Source organism: Aythya marila (genome assembly GCF_965140915.1).
Source record: "Aythya marila genome assembly, chromosome: 2".
NCBI lineage: Eukaryota > Metazoa > Chordata > Aves > Anseriformes > Anatidae > Aythya > Aythya marila.
The window spans coordinates 146,936,803-146,950,906 of NC_139043.1; the positions used below are offsets into that span (position 1 = coordinate 146,936,803).

Sequence of the window (14,104 nt, forward strand, 5' to 3'; positions counted from 1 at the left end):
GCGGCCGTGGGAAAGCGGGGCCGCCCCCCAGCGCCGGCGGGAGCCTCACCGGGGGTGGGGTGGAGCCCCCCCACCCCCCCTTCCATCCCCCTCTCCATCCGTCCTTTCCCCCCCAGCTTCGGTCCTCTCGCCCCGTGGGGCGGCCCCGAGTTTTGCATCCTGCCCTGGGGGTTGTGCTTTAATAAATAAACGAATAAATAAATAAATAAATAAATAAACGAATAAATAAATAAAATAAAAGTGGGGAGGGGGATATATAAATAAATAGGAATAAAAAAATCCCAGCGGGGATGGGATAAGTGCGGGGGGGGGGGTGGACGGGACACTACGTTCCGTGGAGCGGAGATTAGAGGGGCTTCGCTGGGGACTTTTAGGGGAATTGAGGGGATTTGGGGAGGGAATAGGGGGTGAGGGCTCAGCACGGGGGAGGGGGGGGGCTCGGGGAAGCCGCAGGTGCGGCGGTGGGAGGGATGGGGGCGGCAGCTAACGGTCCTGGGGGGCCGGGCAGTGAGATGGGGGCGTCCCGTCGGGGGTGGGCACCGGGAGCTGGGGCGGGGAGGACCCCGGGAAGGGACTGGGAAGGGGCAGGGGGCAGCCGGGGTGTGACAAAACGGGCTGCAAGGTGACCCCCGCGGGGCTGTGGTCACCCTTACACCCCTACATTCCCCCTCCCTCCCCCCCCCCCCCCCCGCAGCCTCCTTTTCTCCTGTTTAATCCTCCCGCAAAGGCGGGATAAGAAAGCGGCGACCCGGGGCGGGGGGTGCCCGAGTCGGAGCCCCCCCGATGAGGCTGGGTGCCCACCGAAGCCCCCCTACATGGAAGGGGGGTGTTGGAAAAAGGGGTTGAACCCCCCTCCCCCTTGTGCCCTGCCGGGGAGCGCTGAACAAGGAGGGGAAAGGCGAGGAGCAGCCTTTTAATCCCTCCTAGTAATTTTTTTTTTTTTTACTATGTTTACTTCCGACCTCTCCTTGCGCAGATCGTAGTAAGAAGGGTGGAAAAAAAATAAATAATTAAAAAAATAAAATAAAAAAATAAAGAATAACCACCGCGGAGCGCTGCATCACCTCCCCCCCCCCCCACAAAGCCCTTCCAAACCTCCCGGCGGAATTAAAGGCTGGGGGATTGTGTGTGGGGGGGGGACACGCGGAGCTCCTCGGCCGCCCCCTCGCGGTGCCGCGCTCCCCGCCGCCAGGCGCGGAGCTCTGCGCGCCCGCTGCCGAACGGGGGCGCGGGAGGCGGCGGCGCGCACGGCGGGAGCGAGCGGGGGCCCCGCGGTGGTGCCCCCGCCCCCGCGGCACTTTTACGCCCGCCCCTCGCCGGCGCTTTAAAGCAGGAAAGCAACTAAACTTCTATTGTAGCAGACAGAGCGCGCCGCGCCGCCTTGGACCGTACAATCTGATTCCCCTTCTCTCCGCTGCTCCTTGATTTTTTTTTTTTTATTTTTTTTTTCTAAACCTTGGTGGGAGGAAGAGATCTACGTTCTCCCGGCGTTTTGTCTTTTTTTTTTTCCCCGTCCTATCCGGCGGTTCTTTTTATAATTTTATATATATATTATTTTTTTTTCCTTATTTTGTTGGTCCCCGCACCGCCCGCAATAATTGCCTCGCTCCGTTTCGCAGCTGGCGCCTTGGAGAAGCCGGTGAGTCGCGGGGCTCCGCTTTTCCCATCACTCGATCCGCCGCGGTCGTGGCTTGGACTGACAGGGCTGCTGACACCGGGGGCCGCCGGGGCTGCGCTCCGAGGACGGGGACACCGGCGGTCCCCCCCGGGGGACGCTCTTCTGCGCCGGGGCACCGGCCTTCCCCATCCTTTCGCTTGCTCTCGGCTCTTCAAATATCTATCTTTTTTTATTATTTTTTTTTTTTCTCGGGGGAGGGGAAGCATTTGCTTCTCCCGCGTATGCATGGGCAGGTTATGCTTATTGCACATTCTGCCTATATTCATATATATGGGTATATATATATGGGTACATATATATATGTATATATATGCGTGTATATATATGTGTATATATATGTGTATATATATATATATATCTTTGCGTAGACATATAAATTTATTTACATATATATATTATATGCGTGTATATGACAAGACCTGGCAAACTTTGCTGAGGTCCCTGCCCGTCCCCGCGCGTTGCCCGCACGCCCAGGTGGGTGGCAAGGGAGCAGCCCCCCTGGGTGCTGGAAGCTCCCCGCAGCTCTCCCTTCCCTTCCCGGCTCGGTCCCGGATCCCCAATCCCGGGCTGGCGGAGCGGCTCCGGGAGGGAAGGAAGAGGGCTTCGTGCCGGAGCCGTGCCCCGTGTGAACGCGGCGGCTGCGGAGGGGCGGCGGGAGGGAGTCGAGCCGAGCCGTGCCGCGTCGAGCTGAGCCGTGCCAAACCGTGCAGAACCGAGTAGGGCTGCACAGAGCTGCCGGAGCCCCTCCGGGAGAGCCGCGGGGAGGGTGGTCGGGGCGGTACCGGGAGCTGCCCCCCTCGGTAGATCAAGTCGCGCCTCCGACTTGGGAGAGGGTGAGGGGAGGTCGTACCTTTTTTATTATTATTATCATGGATTTTATTATGTTTTTTTTTAACATTATTTTGAAACCGACCGCGTTTTTTTTTGCCCGTCGGTACGGCGCGGGGAGCCGGGAGGGAGCGCTGCGCGCTTGGGGGGCGGTCGCCCCTTTAGGGTCGCGGGGGGAGAGCCGACCCCCAAGGCTCACCCCGGCGTCCCCCTGTCCTCCCCCTCCCGCAGGCACCAGCCGCCGCGATGCCTCTCAGCGCCAGCTTCCCCAGCAAAAACTACGATTACGACTACGACTCGGTGCAGCCCTACTTCTACTTCGAGGAGGAGGAGGAGAACTTCTACCTGGCGGCGCAGCAGAGGGGCAGTGAGCTGCAGCCCCCAGCGCCGTCCGAGGACATCTGGAAGAAGTTTGAGCTCCTGCCCACGCCGCCCCTGTCGCCCAGCCGCCGCTCCAGCCTGGCCGCCGCCTCCTGCTTCCCCTCCACCGCCGACCAGCTGGAGATGGTGACGGAGCTCCTCGGAGGGGACATGGTGAACCAAAGCTTCATCTGCGACCCGGACGACGAGACCTTCGTCAAATCCATCATCATCCAGGACTGCATGTGGAGCGGTTTTTCCGCCGCCGCCAAGCTGGAGAAGGTGGTCTCCGAGAAGCTGGCGTCCTACCAGGCGGCCCGACGGGAGGGGGGTCCCACAGCCCGGCCCGGCCCCACGGGACCCCCCACGGGGGGACCACCGCCTCCGCCTCCCACCGGCCCCGCGGTATCGACCGGGCTCTACCTGCACGACCTGGGCACCGCCGCCGCCGACTGCATCGACCCCTCGGTGGTCTTTCCCTACCCGCTCAGCGAGAGAGCTCCTAGGGCCGGGCAGCCCGGTGCCAGCCCCCCGGCACTGCTGGGTGTCGACACGCCGCCCACCACCAGCAGCGACTCGGGTGAGTGGGGTCCACGCGTGTTTTTTGGGGGGCAAGAGGGCGGACGCGCACCCCGACCCGCTTCTTCTCTTCTCTCTCCCTCCCACCGCGCACGGGTATTTTAAATGCCACGTTAGCGAGGCTCCCTGCGAGTTTAGTTCCTGGAAAAAACAACCCGGTTTTCCCTCCAGGGGTTGAGGGAGGGAAAAAAAAAAAAAAAAAAAAATGAAAGGAAAAAAAAAAGAGGGAGGGAGAAACTTTCATAACGGGGTCAGAGTCGGACTTCGGAGCCGGAGCAGCGTCCAAGTGGAGCTGCTTCCCAGTGACATCTGGGGGCCGGCAAGGAGTTAACCCCAGCCCGAGAGCCGCAGGGAGAATGTGCAGGGAGGTGCTAGTGAAAGTGACTGCGAGGAGTGAATGGTGCTGGGAAAGTTTTAGAAATGCTTCCTTAGGTATTTGACAGCATGTTCCGTCCGCTCGTAAATCTGGTTTGAAAGCGAGTTTCTACTCAAAGCTCTACAGCCTTCATTTTTTTTTCCTTGGATTTTCCACAAATTAACAGATCAAGAGAGATTCTGAAAGTGTCTCTGAATACACACGTGTGTTAAGTAAGCTCTCTTGAGGCGTGGCCAAAGCCTGCTAAATCCTTAATTAAGGACAGCTTGAGTCTAGGAGCTTCGCTGTGCTTTGCTGCTGACAACCGAGGTTAAATTTTCCTGCTATCTTTCATACGCGCCTCGGGATTACGCAAGATCTTTGCAAATTTTGAAACCAGGGAGTCAGGGCTCCGAGTGCACTTGGTGCGTCCTATTGCTCTTGAAACACTGCTCCTTAAAGGAAAGGCTCTTGAGGAGGGCAAGTGGAGTCTCGCAGCATTGAGTGGGTTTAATATGGGTTTGTCAATGGATTCCTTGCACTGCAGCTCAAAGTAACCCCCCAGTCATAAATACAGCAGTCCTGAGAGTTTTTCCGCAGATTGGCTTACAATTCTTCTTTTTTTCTTTTCCCATGCAGAAGAAGAACAAGAGGAAGATGAGGAAATTGATGTTGTTACATTAGCTGAAGCGAACGAGTCCGAATCCAGCACAGAGTCCAGCACAGAAGCATCAGAAGAGCACAGTAAGCCCCATCACAGCCCACTGGTTCTCAAACGGTGTCATGTCAACATCCATCAGCACAACTACGCCGCTCCTCCCTCCACCAAGGTGGAGTACCCAGCTGCAAAAAGGCTAAAGTTGGACAGTGGCAGAGTGCTGAAACAGATCAGTAATAACCGAAAATGCTCAAGTCCCCGCACGTCAGACTCGGAGGAGAACGACAAGAGGCGAACGCACAATGTCTTGGAGCGCCAGAGGAGAAACGAGCTGAAGCTGAGTTTCTTTGCCTTGCGTGACCAGATACCCGAGGTGGCCAACAATGAGAAGGCACCCAAGGTCGTCATCCTGAAAAAAGCAACAGAGTACGTTCTCTCCATTCAGTCAGACGAACACAGACTGATCGCAGAGAAAGAGCTGTTGAGGCGGAGGAGAGAACAGTTGAAACACAAACTTGAGCAGCTAAGGAACTCTCGTGCATAGGAACTCTTGGGCATCGCTTAGAGTAACCCAAACTAGACTGAAATGACGATAAAATATTAAGGTTTCTAATATCATTCATGAACTACACCAGTCCATCAAGTATGGAACTATTGCAAGTGCATGCTGTGCGAATTAACTTGAGACTACACAACCTTGGCTGAATCTCCAAATGGTTTGGCCAGAACCTCAAAACTGCCTCATAATTGATACTTTGGGCATAAGGGATGATGGGACATTCTTCATGCTTGGGGATGAACTCTTCAACTTTTTTTCTTTTAAAATTTTGTATTTAAGGCATTTTTTTCTTATGAGAATTCCAAAAAAAAAGTTGTCCCCAGATTGCTGTATATATTTACACATCTTCTTGCCATGTAAATACCTTTAATAAAGTCTTTATAGAAAAATGTGCAACATTAATACGCAACAGTTGTGGCAACTGGATTTATACTTGTCTTGAACTTCTGTGCCATAACATTTCACAGTTTTGTTTTTTTATTTAAATACATTTTTCTTTTAAAGAAATGATTTTTATTTTGTTTTTAGATAAATAAATATTTGCCCAAAATATAATTAGCTAAATCCTGTGTAAAGACTTTGCTTTGTATTCCAGTGTTGTCACTAGATGCTTATTTCCATGACATCCTTCTCTCTGTCATCACAACAGTGACCTGACCAAAGTCAAAGTGGGTTTAGGCAAGAGGAAAATTTTGCAGTTTAGCAGGGAGTTTGGTTCCTTTTCTCTCCCTCTCCACTCCTATCAATCCAAGTAGACAAGACCAGTGCTCTTAGAGTTTTGCCAGTCCAGCTGCTGTTGCCACCAGTGCCCCAACAAGGGGGCTGGCAGTAATGTCCATCCTGGCAATCCATCATTTCTGCCTGCCGAAAGTAAAGCAGAGCCATTGTATTTTTACACCAGCAACCCCAGTGTATCGGCTCTGCATTCTTTCCAAATAAGTTTAATTATGTTTTAGGGGCATGACCTTTGTCGGCTATGTATTTTGAGGACTGCTTTGTAGTAGACTCACCTTAATTGCTTCCTGTTTGATTTTGAACAGAAGTTAAATGGGATAACAAAATAAACCAAGGCGGTAAGTGCTGACGTGGTTAAAACAACAGCGCTGTTTCCCCTTTTAAGAGCTGAAATCAGCAGAGCCAACCTTCCTAGGCAAACACCTTAACACTTTATTAACTTGAATAGTTACTTGGGATTTCAGGGAATGCAAAGATCAAAGTCAAGGAGCACACAGAACCACACAATTATAGCAGAGGCAGAGAAGAACTATTTCTTAGCTGGAGAATATGCTCTGAGAATTACCTAGCATTTGTCTGTCCCTATTAAATGACATTTGCATTCAGGAATTGTCTCATGATCAGCTTCAGATGGGCCATAAAGCACTTGCTTGACATAAGTCCAAAGACCAGATTTGATCTTTTCCTCCCCAACTTTCACACGTTTAGCTCAACTTCAGTTCGAACTTGAGCAATAAATCAATTAGCCCTTGGATTTGGGGTAAGGAACTGCTTTAAAAAAAATAGAACTTTGTACTTGTCAATTTTCATAATTCCCACTAAATACGTATTTGCTTGGCTTCTAACCAGCTGAGCAGCAGTGCTGGCAGATAACACCAGTGCCAGCAACTGAATTGGAACAGAATATTCGGGTGTTCTGTTGCATTTGAGCTCAAAGTGGGGAGAAGAAGGGTTGAGCAGGGGTGTGCATGGGACAGGGGGAGGAGGTGGCGGTTTATGGACAGGATGGATGCCAAAAGTCTCTGCCCTGGAAAGGACATGGCAAAAGTCCCGATAATTTTGCATGTGGGACTTCCAAAAATAGATAAGGGCTTACATCCCATTTAGGTGTTTTAGGTGTCAGGCTGAAGATTTCTTGGGAGAAGATCATCCTGTCAGAAACCCAGGAGAAAGCAAAGTTTTTTCTTCATTTTTTCTGTACCACCTGCATGTAAATGGGTTTATAGAGGTGGTGTAGTTGCCTTTTTCAGTGTGTGATTCAGATATTCATTTATGAGGAAACAGAATGATGTGAAATGAAAGTATTAATTGTATCTGAACTGTAAATCAGGACATCTTCCAGCTCTGCATCTTCCAGAATAAAAGCTTCAACTTTTATTAGACAAGTTAGCTTATTTTAGCATCAATTTTGTCTGTATCTATTCTATGTACTGGTTATGAAGAGAAGCAAGCTGTTGTCCAAGAGTTCCCAAGTGCATCCCCATCCTCAGAAACAGAGAGGTGTAGATCCAGCCACAAACTTTGAAAAAACCCTGTCACCTTTGGGTCCCAGTTTCACGTGTTAACAAAACTCCCTCACTTCTTCCCGTTAAATGCGGTTAGACCACAGCAATTAAACCTCTCCTTATTTGTCGGCCCCTTAAATCATTTGGAGAACAGTTTTTTGTTGTTTTTGTTTGTTTTATTTTTTTTTTCTTTCTTCTATCTGCGGAAGCTTCTCATCAGTCTTTTTATGAATAGGATACTTGCAGTTACTTAATTTCTCATGCTCATCTTTTATTAGAGCATCTGTTTCACTTGCCATAGTCTTGTGGAAAGAGTACACCAGATCAGGAACATGATCCCAAATCAACACTCCAAAACATATTATGAATTTATGGGATTAAGCTTTGCATTTAATGACATGTCTTAATTTGTTGAAGAATGATGGGGTAACTAAATAATGTAGTGAAAGAATTAAAAAAAAAAAAAATTAAAACCACCCATGAGGGCAGGGGTAGGAACCCCCTCCTTGTCATTAAGCTGTTGCTACAATGAAGAGGCAGGGGACTTCCACTTTCCAGCTTTGCATGAAAGGTTAGGATGTTCAGAAGACACTGGCATCCCACAGGAGTTCCTGGACTAGATTCAGTTAGTAACAAATTATATATGGATGGGGTGGTGTTGTTTTTTGCTGCAGTTTTGGAGCAACAAAGAGGATAAGCTTATAAAAGAAACCTCTGAGTCTCAAAATATAATGCAATAAGCATTTACATTGCTTGCCAAACATCTGTACCAAAACACTACTTGAAATACAAGGAGCATTTTCAACCCCATCTCTCTGCTCCTCCACTTTCACGGGAGATTTCAAGCCACTTCTCTTCCAGAAAAACATTAGGCAAAATACGACATTGAAGGAAACTAGAAACAAGCCATCATGGTGGGAATAAAATTGCCTTTGTCATCTACCCTTATTGTTCATACCCAATGGCATTGATTTTTAGAGTTCCAGCTTTGTTTTTTTTTGTTTTTTTTTTTGTTTTTTTTTCCTGCTCATAACATGTCTTTCCAGCCAGCTAGCAGTCTAAATGGCTTCAGCATATCCATGTAGAATGGGCTGGAGTAGCACCGGGATGTTCAAAGCCACGTGTGCTGGCTTTCTTTGGCTCCATTGATGGAATGTCTGTGGGAATTCCCGGATTCTTCAAGGGAAACAGACTTGTGCCAGAGAAGGAGGATACTTTTGAAAGTTTTATCACTGCCTCTAAAGAAATCCCTTTCCTTGCCACTGTCATAACCACTATTGCTCCTGAAGCACTTTGCAACCACTGCAGGCAGTTGAGAGATGACAACCACTTCATCAGAGTTGTATTAAAAGGAGAATTTCAGGCAAGCAGAATAGAATTACTGTAAACTGGAAATAAGCCAGGCCACTTCAGTTAACATCTGAATTTATTCAAAACGGAAGGTAGACGTGGTTGTTTTGCCTACAGAGATGAACAATCTTTCAATACTCTGGACTTTTTTTTTTTTTTTTTTTTAAATAAAAACTCATTTTTGGATTGATCTGTGTTAGAGTCATCTGCCTATGAATTAACAGAAGAACAAATCTGAAGGTTAGGGCATCCTAACACAGCCAGACTGCTTGGGAAAAGACCAAGGATTTACTTCCCAGCTTACAGTTTTGCTATTTCCTCATTTTAAAAGAGTATCTATGGGAGCTTCTGAAAAAGAACTCTGCTGACTGAAAACTAACCCTGGCTTCCCCTCGAGGTTTCCACGTGGACTGAGCCTAAACCTGCCTAGCAAAAAAAAGATCAAGAAATGAGACAAACGAGCCCCAGAAGCCAGATTTCATTTCCAGTGCCAACGTTTTACATTCACCAGCTTTTACCTATGTTAGTGCCATTTACTCATCTCGGACATGCTCGTACAGTCATTGGGAACATGCAACCGAGAGGACGTCATCCAAGATTCAGTATAACAGTGAAGAAGTCAAAATCTGTTTGTTCATTTGTTTGCTTTTCTTAATTCTGCCATTTGCCTTCTACAGAGATCTTGAGCATCCTGCTGCCAGCTCTGGGCTCAGTGGCATGAGTCAGGGAACTTGTGGAAGGGACGGAGGTCCCATGCACACTGGTGAGCACACGGGCTGGGCAAGAAGCTGGCCAGGAGGTTACAATCCCATCTATTAGTCAGTTCTTGACTGAACGACAAGGTATTTTTTCACATCTCTGCAGAGGCCAAGCACCCTGTCTCCAAATATGTCCACACTCCATCTTCCTAAGAAACGAGATAAGTTAATTCTGAGAGGGTAAAGGTACAACCGTTGGTGCTGAGTAATAGTACATATTAAAAAGTTTCATCTGCCACTTGCCCAGACTGTTTAGTATCCTTAGTTACTGAACAAATCTTGCTCCAAATACCCACCTATGAAGGCACAACTGCTTGAAGCCATGCGACAGGAGGGAGAAGGCCCTTGCTGAGAGCACAGCTCCAGCTGACTTGGATGGCAGAGCATCTTATTCCCACAAGCACTGTTTCCAGTTTCCAGCTTGACGTATGAATTATGGAGCTATTCCCTGCTCTAAACAAGTCTGGGAGAAAGCAGCTGGGTCAGCTAGTTCCTGGCATTATGTCCAGCTTATTTTGCTTTGTTTCTAAATTCACTTTTCATGTATATCTCTCTACAGGTCTTGCCACGGCTACTGTTTGTTGAATACATTTCCATTCAAAGCAAGCCTCTCTTGTAATTTCTATTGCATTCTTTCAGGTCCCAGTTGTGCAGAATTATGTTTTCCCTACAGGATCAAAAAGAAAACCAAGAAGAAATAAAGGATTAGGTGCTATAAAATAAGAAATTAAGAAAATTAAGCTGCAAAAATGGAACAATCTGACCTGTTAACTGAGTTCGAAACAGAGAAATTAACACAGAGCAATTCCATGCTTGGAACTAATTAGCCCCATCAGCTTCTTGCGTATTTATTTATCCATGATGAAAGAGGACAGAAATAGAAGGAAGAAAAAATAATAATCTAGGAACTGTGCTTTCTGTACAAGTGCTGTGAGAAGGCAAACCCACAAAATCCTGCAGGCTGAAGCACGACACAGCGCAGAGCCCTGCGCCCGCGGCCACTTTCCCTCCCCAGAGCAGTGTTCTTGTGCACAGCACACATCTTCCTTCCCTGCAAAGGGCTGTTCGCAGGGATATAGCTGAGGGAGCGAGAGCTCCTTCCTTCTCTTTTTCTTCCATTAGTCTGCTCTCAGATGATGGCAGAACCAAGCGAAGCCTCTCAGTGCAGGTGGTTTCCATGACTGAGAGCCTGGCTGAGTGTCTGACAAAGCTTTTTGGGCTGGTGACATGTACCGGGCTGTGCTTTGGGTTAGTTAGGGGCAGAGGGATCTTTGTAACTGTGCAGATGCAACACATGTGAAATAAAGGTTTGGGCACTATGCCAGTGTATGAAAACTCTCTGCTCTCCCTCCCCTGCTGAAATGTGGTGGGCTCCTATCAAGACCTCACATTGCTGAGCTTCCACACCTGAGGTTTGTTCAGTCTGGCATGGGCAGTGCTGGTCCCTGGAACTCTTTGGGCTTTCATTTGGCTGCCCTATAACCACTCCTTAAATAATTTAAAGTCATTCCTATCATATACGTCACAAGAAATAATAACTGTACTTAATAATAACTGCTGCACAGCAAGGCTTTCCAGCAAGAGTGCTTCTGGAAAGCTGCTGTTAACCTGTGTAAAAACAAGTGAAAATGCACTAGGAGACATGGTGAGGAGGCAGGATCAGACAGCCAAGAGGTTTCAACCCCCAGTGTCTATCAGGGTTTTGTTACTATTTCACACTTCACTAACTGGCCTTTAGGCTTTATGTTAAAATTGGGAATAGAGGAGTAACCAGAATCTAAATTAAAAGGATGCAACAAGATACATTGCAAGAATTATGCTACACTCGTTCCATACACATACAAATTTCAGAAGGAAATCAAATGTGATACATTGGTTCCTGAGGAATCTGAGCAAAGACCCTTCTCCCTTGCATGAGACCAGATTTTGGACAGGAAGCAGAATTGCTGTATGACAGCTACAACCTGGCTTTCAAATATCAGATATATATATTTTTTTATTATTATTTTTTTACTTTTATCAACCAAGTGTTTTTTACGGACAGAGATTTTTTTAAAAAATCCATCAGACCCTAAGAGTTCACGATGGCTGCAGACATTGTGATTTGCGGTGAATTCAGAGAAGAAAAGCCATATTATTTTGATAAATTGTACTGTTTTATAATATTAATTTGATCTGCAAAATTCCTCTCATCTGGGATAAAGCAGATTTTTCTTTGGGCGCAAGTAAAATCTTATTATGCTTTCTCATTATCGTTCATCATTGTGGTAAAGAGTAAGATAATATTGCATTGTGCCTAGACTTCCACATTTTGAGAGAATGTAAAAAGCTATATGAATATCTTATGAAGTGATTGCAAAATAAAATTGACATCAAAGTGATTCAACTATGTAACATATTATTCCCTCCCTGTAAAATTGGATTCTTACTGAAAAGCACTTTTCTCCTTCTACATTTGTGAAAGAGAGAAAAATGAATCTCCTGCCCTTATGGAACAAACCAGCATTTTCCCGTGTTTTACAAGGGCAAAAGTATTTATCAGCATCTATGCTTGCATTCAGAATTTAATTTTTGGACTTGGGTGCTTAATAAAAAAGTGAATCCACCCCCTCCTCATTCATTTCAGTTTACTGCCCTAAAACCAAGAGCTGAGCAAGAGATGTAGAGCAGTGGACAGGAGCCACAAAAGCATTAACATTAAAGTGTGTTAAAGGAGGTCCAGAACAATCGCCACATATTTATGACCTACTCAGCAGCTGGAGCAAAATATCTATGCAGCATGGTGACTGCCACCACGGTCTGCACAGCTGCACCATGCTGCCTTGGTGCAGGGCTTCATGCCATTCCTGTAATTTTTCAAGCCTTGAAATCAGTAGGTAAATTCCTTAATGAACCTCAGGGTTAATGTCAATGAAGTGCTGGGTGGGAACTCCATGTGCTGGAAGATTTTAAGCTCCGTTGATGTTTTCTGGAGGTTGCTCTGCACATGTGCCTCTTGCTGGCACTCGGGGAGCTCACTCGGAGGAACAGTAAATCCCCCCAAGGAGTGCCAGCTCCTGGAGCAGAAACGTTGCGTCCACATGATGCAAAGTGCCGATCTGGTGCAAACTCACTTTGCCAGTTTAAATCTGTTTAATATGCTTTGAATAGAAAGCTCTGTCCTGAGAGAAATTACAGCAAGCAAGGTATAGGCTGTCCTGCTGCTGTTGGTGTGTTCTGAAAACCCCGGTGTCTGCAGGTCAGTGATGATGTTCACCCATCTCATATTTACCCTGCTGGATGCTCCAGCCATGCCTGGCTTCAATTTTGTGACTGTGAGGCCATCACTATTAATTTATTCCCAAATTTAATTGGATTTGTGTAAATTAGCCCACAGTTCGTAACTTCCTTTGTCTTGGTATGCATTTGGAGCAAACCCTCAGCCTCTTCACAGTCACCCACAAAATACCCATTGACTCCAGCGGCGCTGGGATTACAACCTTCATTTTGCAATCTTTCTTTAATCTTCCCTTAATTAATTTAATTCTGATATCATTATCTAGATTGCCCCATTCATTTAGCATCACAGCATCCTTCTCTTCATTCTCACTGGAAGACTTTGGTAACTTTGCAAATGCTGCAGCTCTATCTCCCATCCATACCTTTTGATCTTTGCTAACGACCTTCCTTTCATGTCTGCTGAGCTCAGCCTTTTATCAGGCGAGGCACTCCGCCCAGCCTGGCCGAGAGGACACTGGTCTGATGAACATAGGCACCAGGAGCTCAACTTCTACGCCTGCTTTTCCTGGGTGATCCTGCTGGCCCCTTCTAGCTCTCCAGCCAGTTTTCAAACCGGTTCAGCCAAACCGAGCTTAAAACTGAAGGCAGACAGGGTTTCACAAAGTTTTTCAAGGCAGCCCATTCTGGTTTTAAGGAATTTCAGGATTGTGTAGCGATACCTGCCTTGTCTCTGCTGGGGATTTTCCTTCTGCAGGGCCTCTGGTGGACAATTCCTGTGTGGGTGGGGAGGCTTCGTAATCCACAGCTTATCGGCAGCTTAGGTTGGAAAGCAGCTATCATCCATGGTGTGCTGCTGCTCCATTTACTTGGCTTTATGAAATGGGCTAAACTGATACCTCTTTTTTATTTCGTCTAGCTACACAAAGATACCAGGCTGCTGCCACATGGGCAGTTGACCCTAGTTGTCTATCTATGTGTGGACAAGTTGTGCCCTCTTCTCCTTGCCCTTGGCATGGTTGTGGCTTGCTGGGGTGAAGCAGAAACCCAGCACAGCCTCAGGGGGATAGATGGGCCAAGGTGCCAGAGTGCAGATGGGCAGGACAAACAGCCACAGTGGCTTAGACAGTATGCTGGTGTAACCTCTCCCTCTCACTTATACTGGCATGACTGTGCCACACTGCATTGCTGTAATTCTCTGGATTTTTGAAAAGTTGGGCTAATGAGCTCATGAAAACACGGAGGCTAGTATTGCTGTGAAATTGCACAATAACTTCCACTGTGCTGGGAATGACACTATCCAGCCTGTCGGTCCCTGTAGTAAACACTTGGTGGTTTATCTCTATGCAGAGATAAACCTCCTGCTTACAGAGGACCACCATGAAATAGCTGGCATGCTGGGTGTCCCCCATGCCCTTCCCTCTCAGCCACAGGAACACAGACTGGTTGAGGCAGGGAGGGAGCATCTGGTCATCTGGGGTCTACCCTGCTCCAGCAGGAACACCCAGAGCAGGGTCCCCAGG

At 47.5% G+C, this 14,104-nt stretch overlaps 1 protein-coding gene across 1 annotated transcript; it reads left to right on the forward strand.

The window, feature by feature from the left end:
• Positions 1-1,328: 1,328 nt before the first annotated feature.
• On the forward strand, positions 1,329-5,599 carry MYC (MYC proto-oncogene, bHLH transcription factor). Its single transcript, XM_082752724.1, has 3 exons — positions 1,329-1,639; positions 2,738-3,446; positions 4,440-5,599. The coding sequence occupies exons 2-3, from the start codon at positions 2,753-2,755 to the stop codon at positions 5,000-5,002; spliced, it is 1,257 nt and encodes a 418-aa protein (XP_082608850.1). The 5' UTR covers positions 1,329-1,639; positions 2,738-2,752; the 3' UTR covers positions 5,003-5,599.
• Positions 5,600-14,104: the final 8,505 nt, after the last annotated feature.

Coding starts and splice junctions, on each gene's coding strand:
- MYC (XM_082752724.1), top strand. CDS start 2,753: ATGCCTCTCAGCGCCAGCTTCCCCAGCAAAAACTACGATTACGACTAC. Junction 3,447..4,439: donor CACCACCAGCAGCGACTCGG/GTGAGTGGGGTC, acceptor TTTCCCATGCAG/AAGAAGAACAAGAGGAAGAT.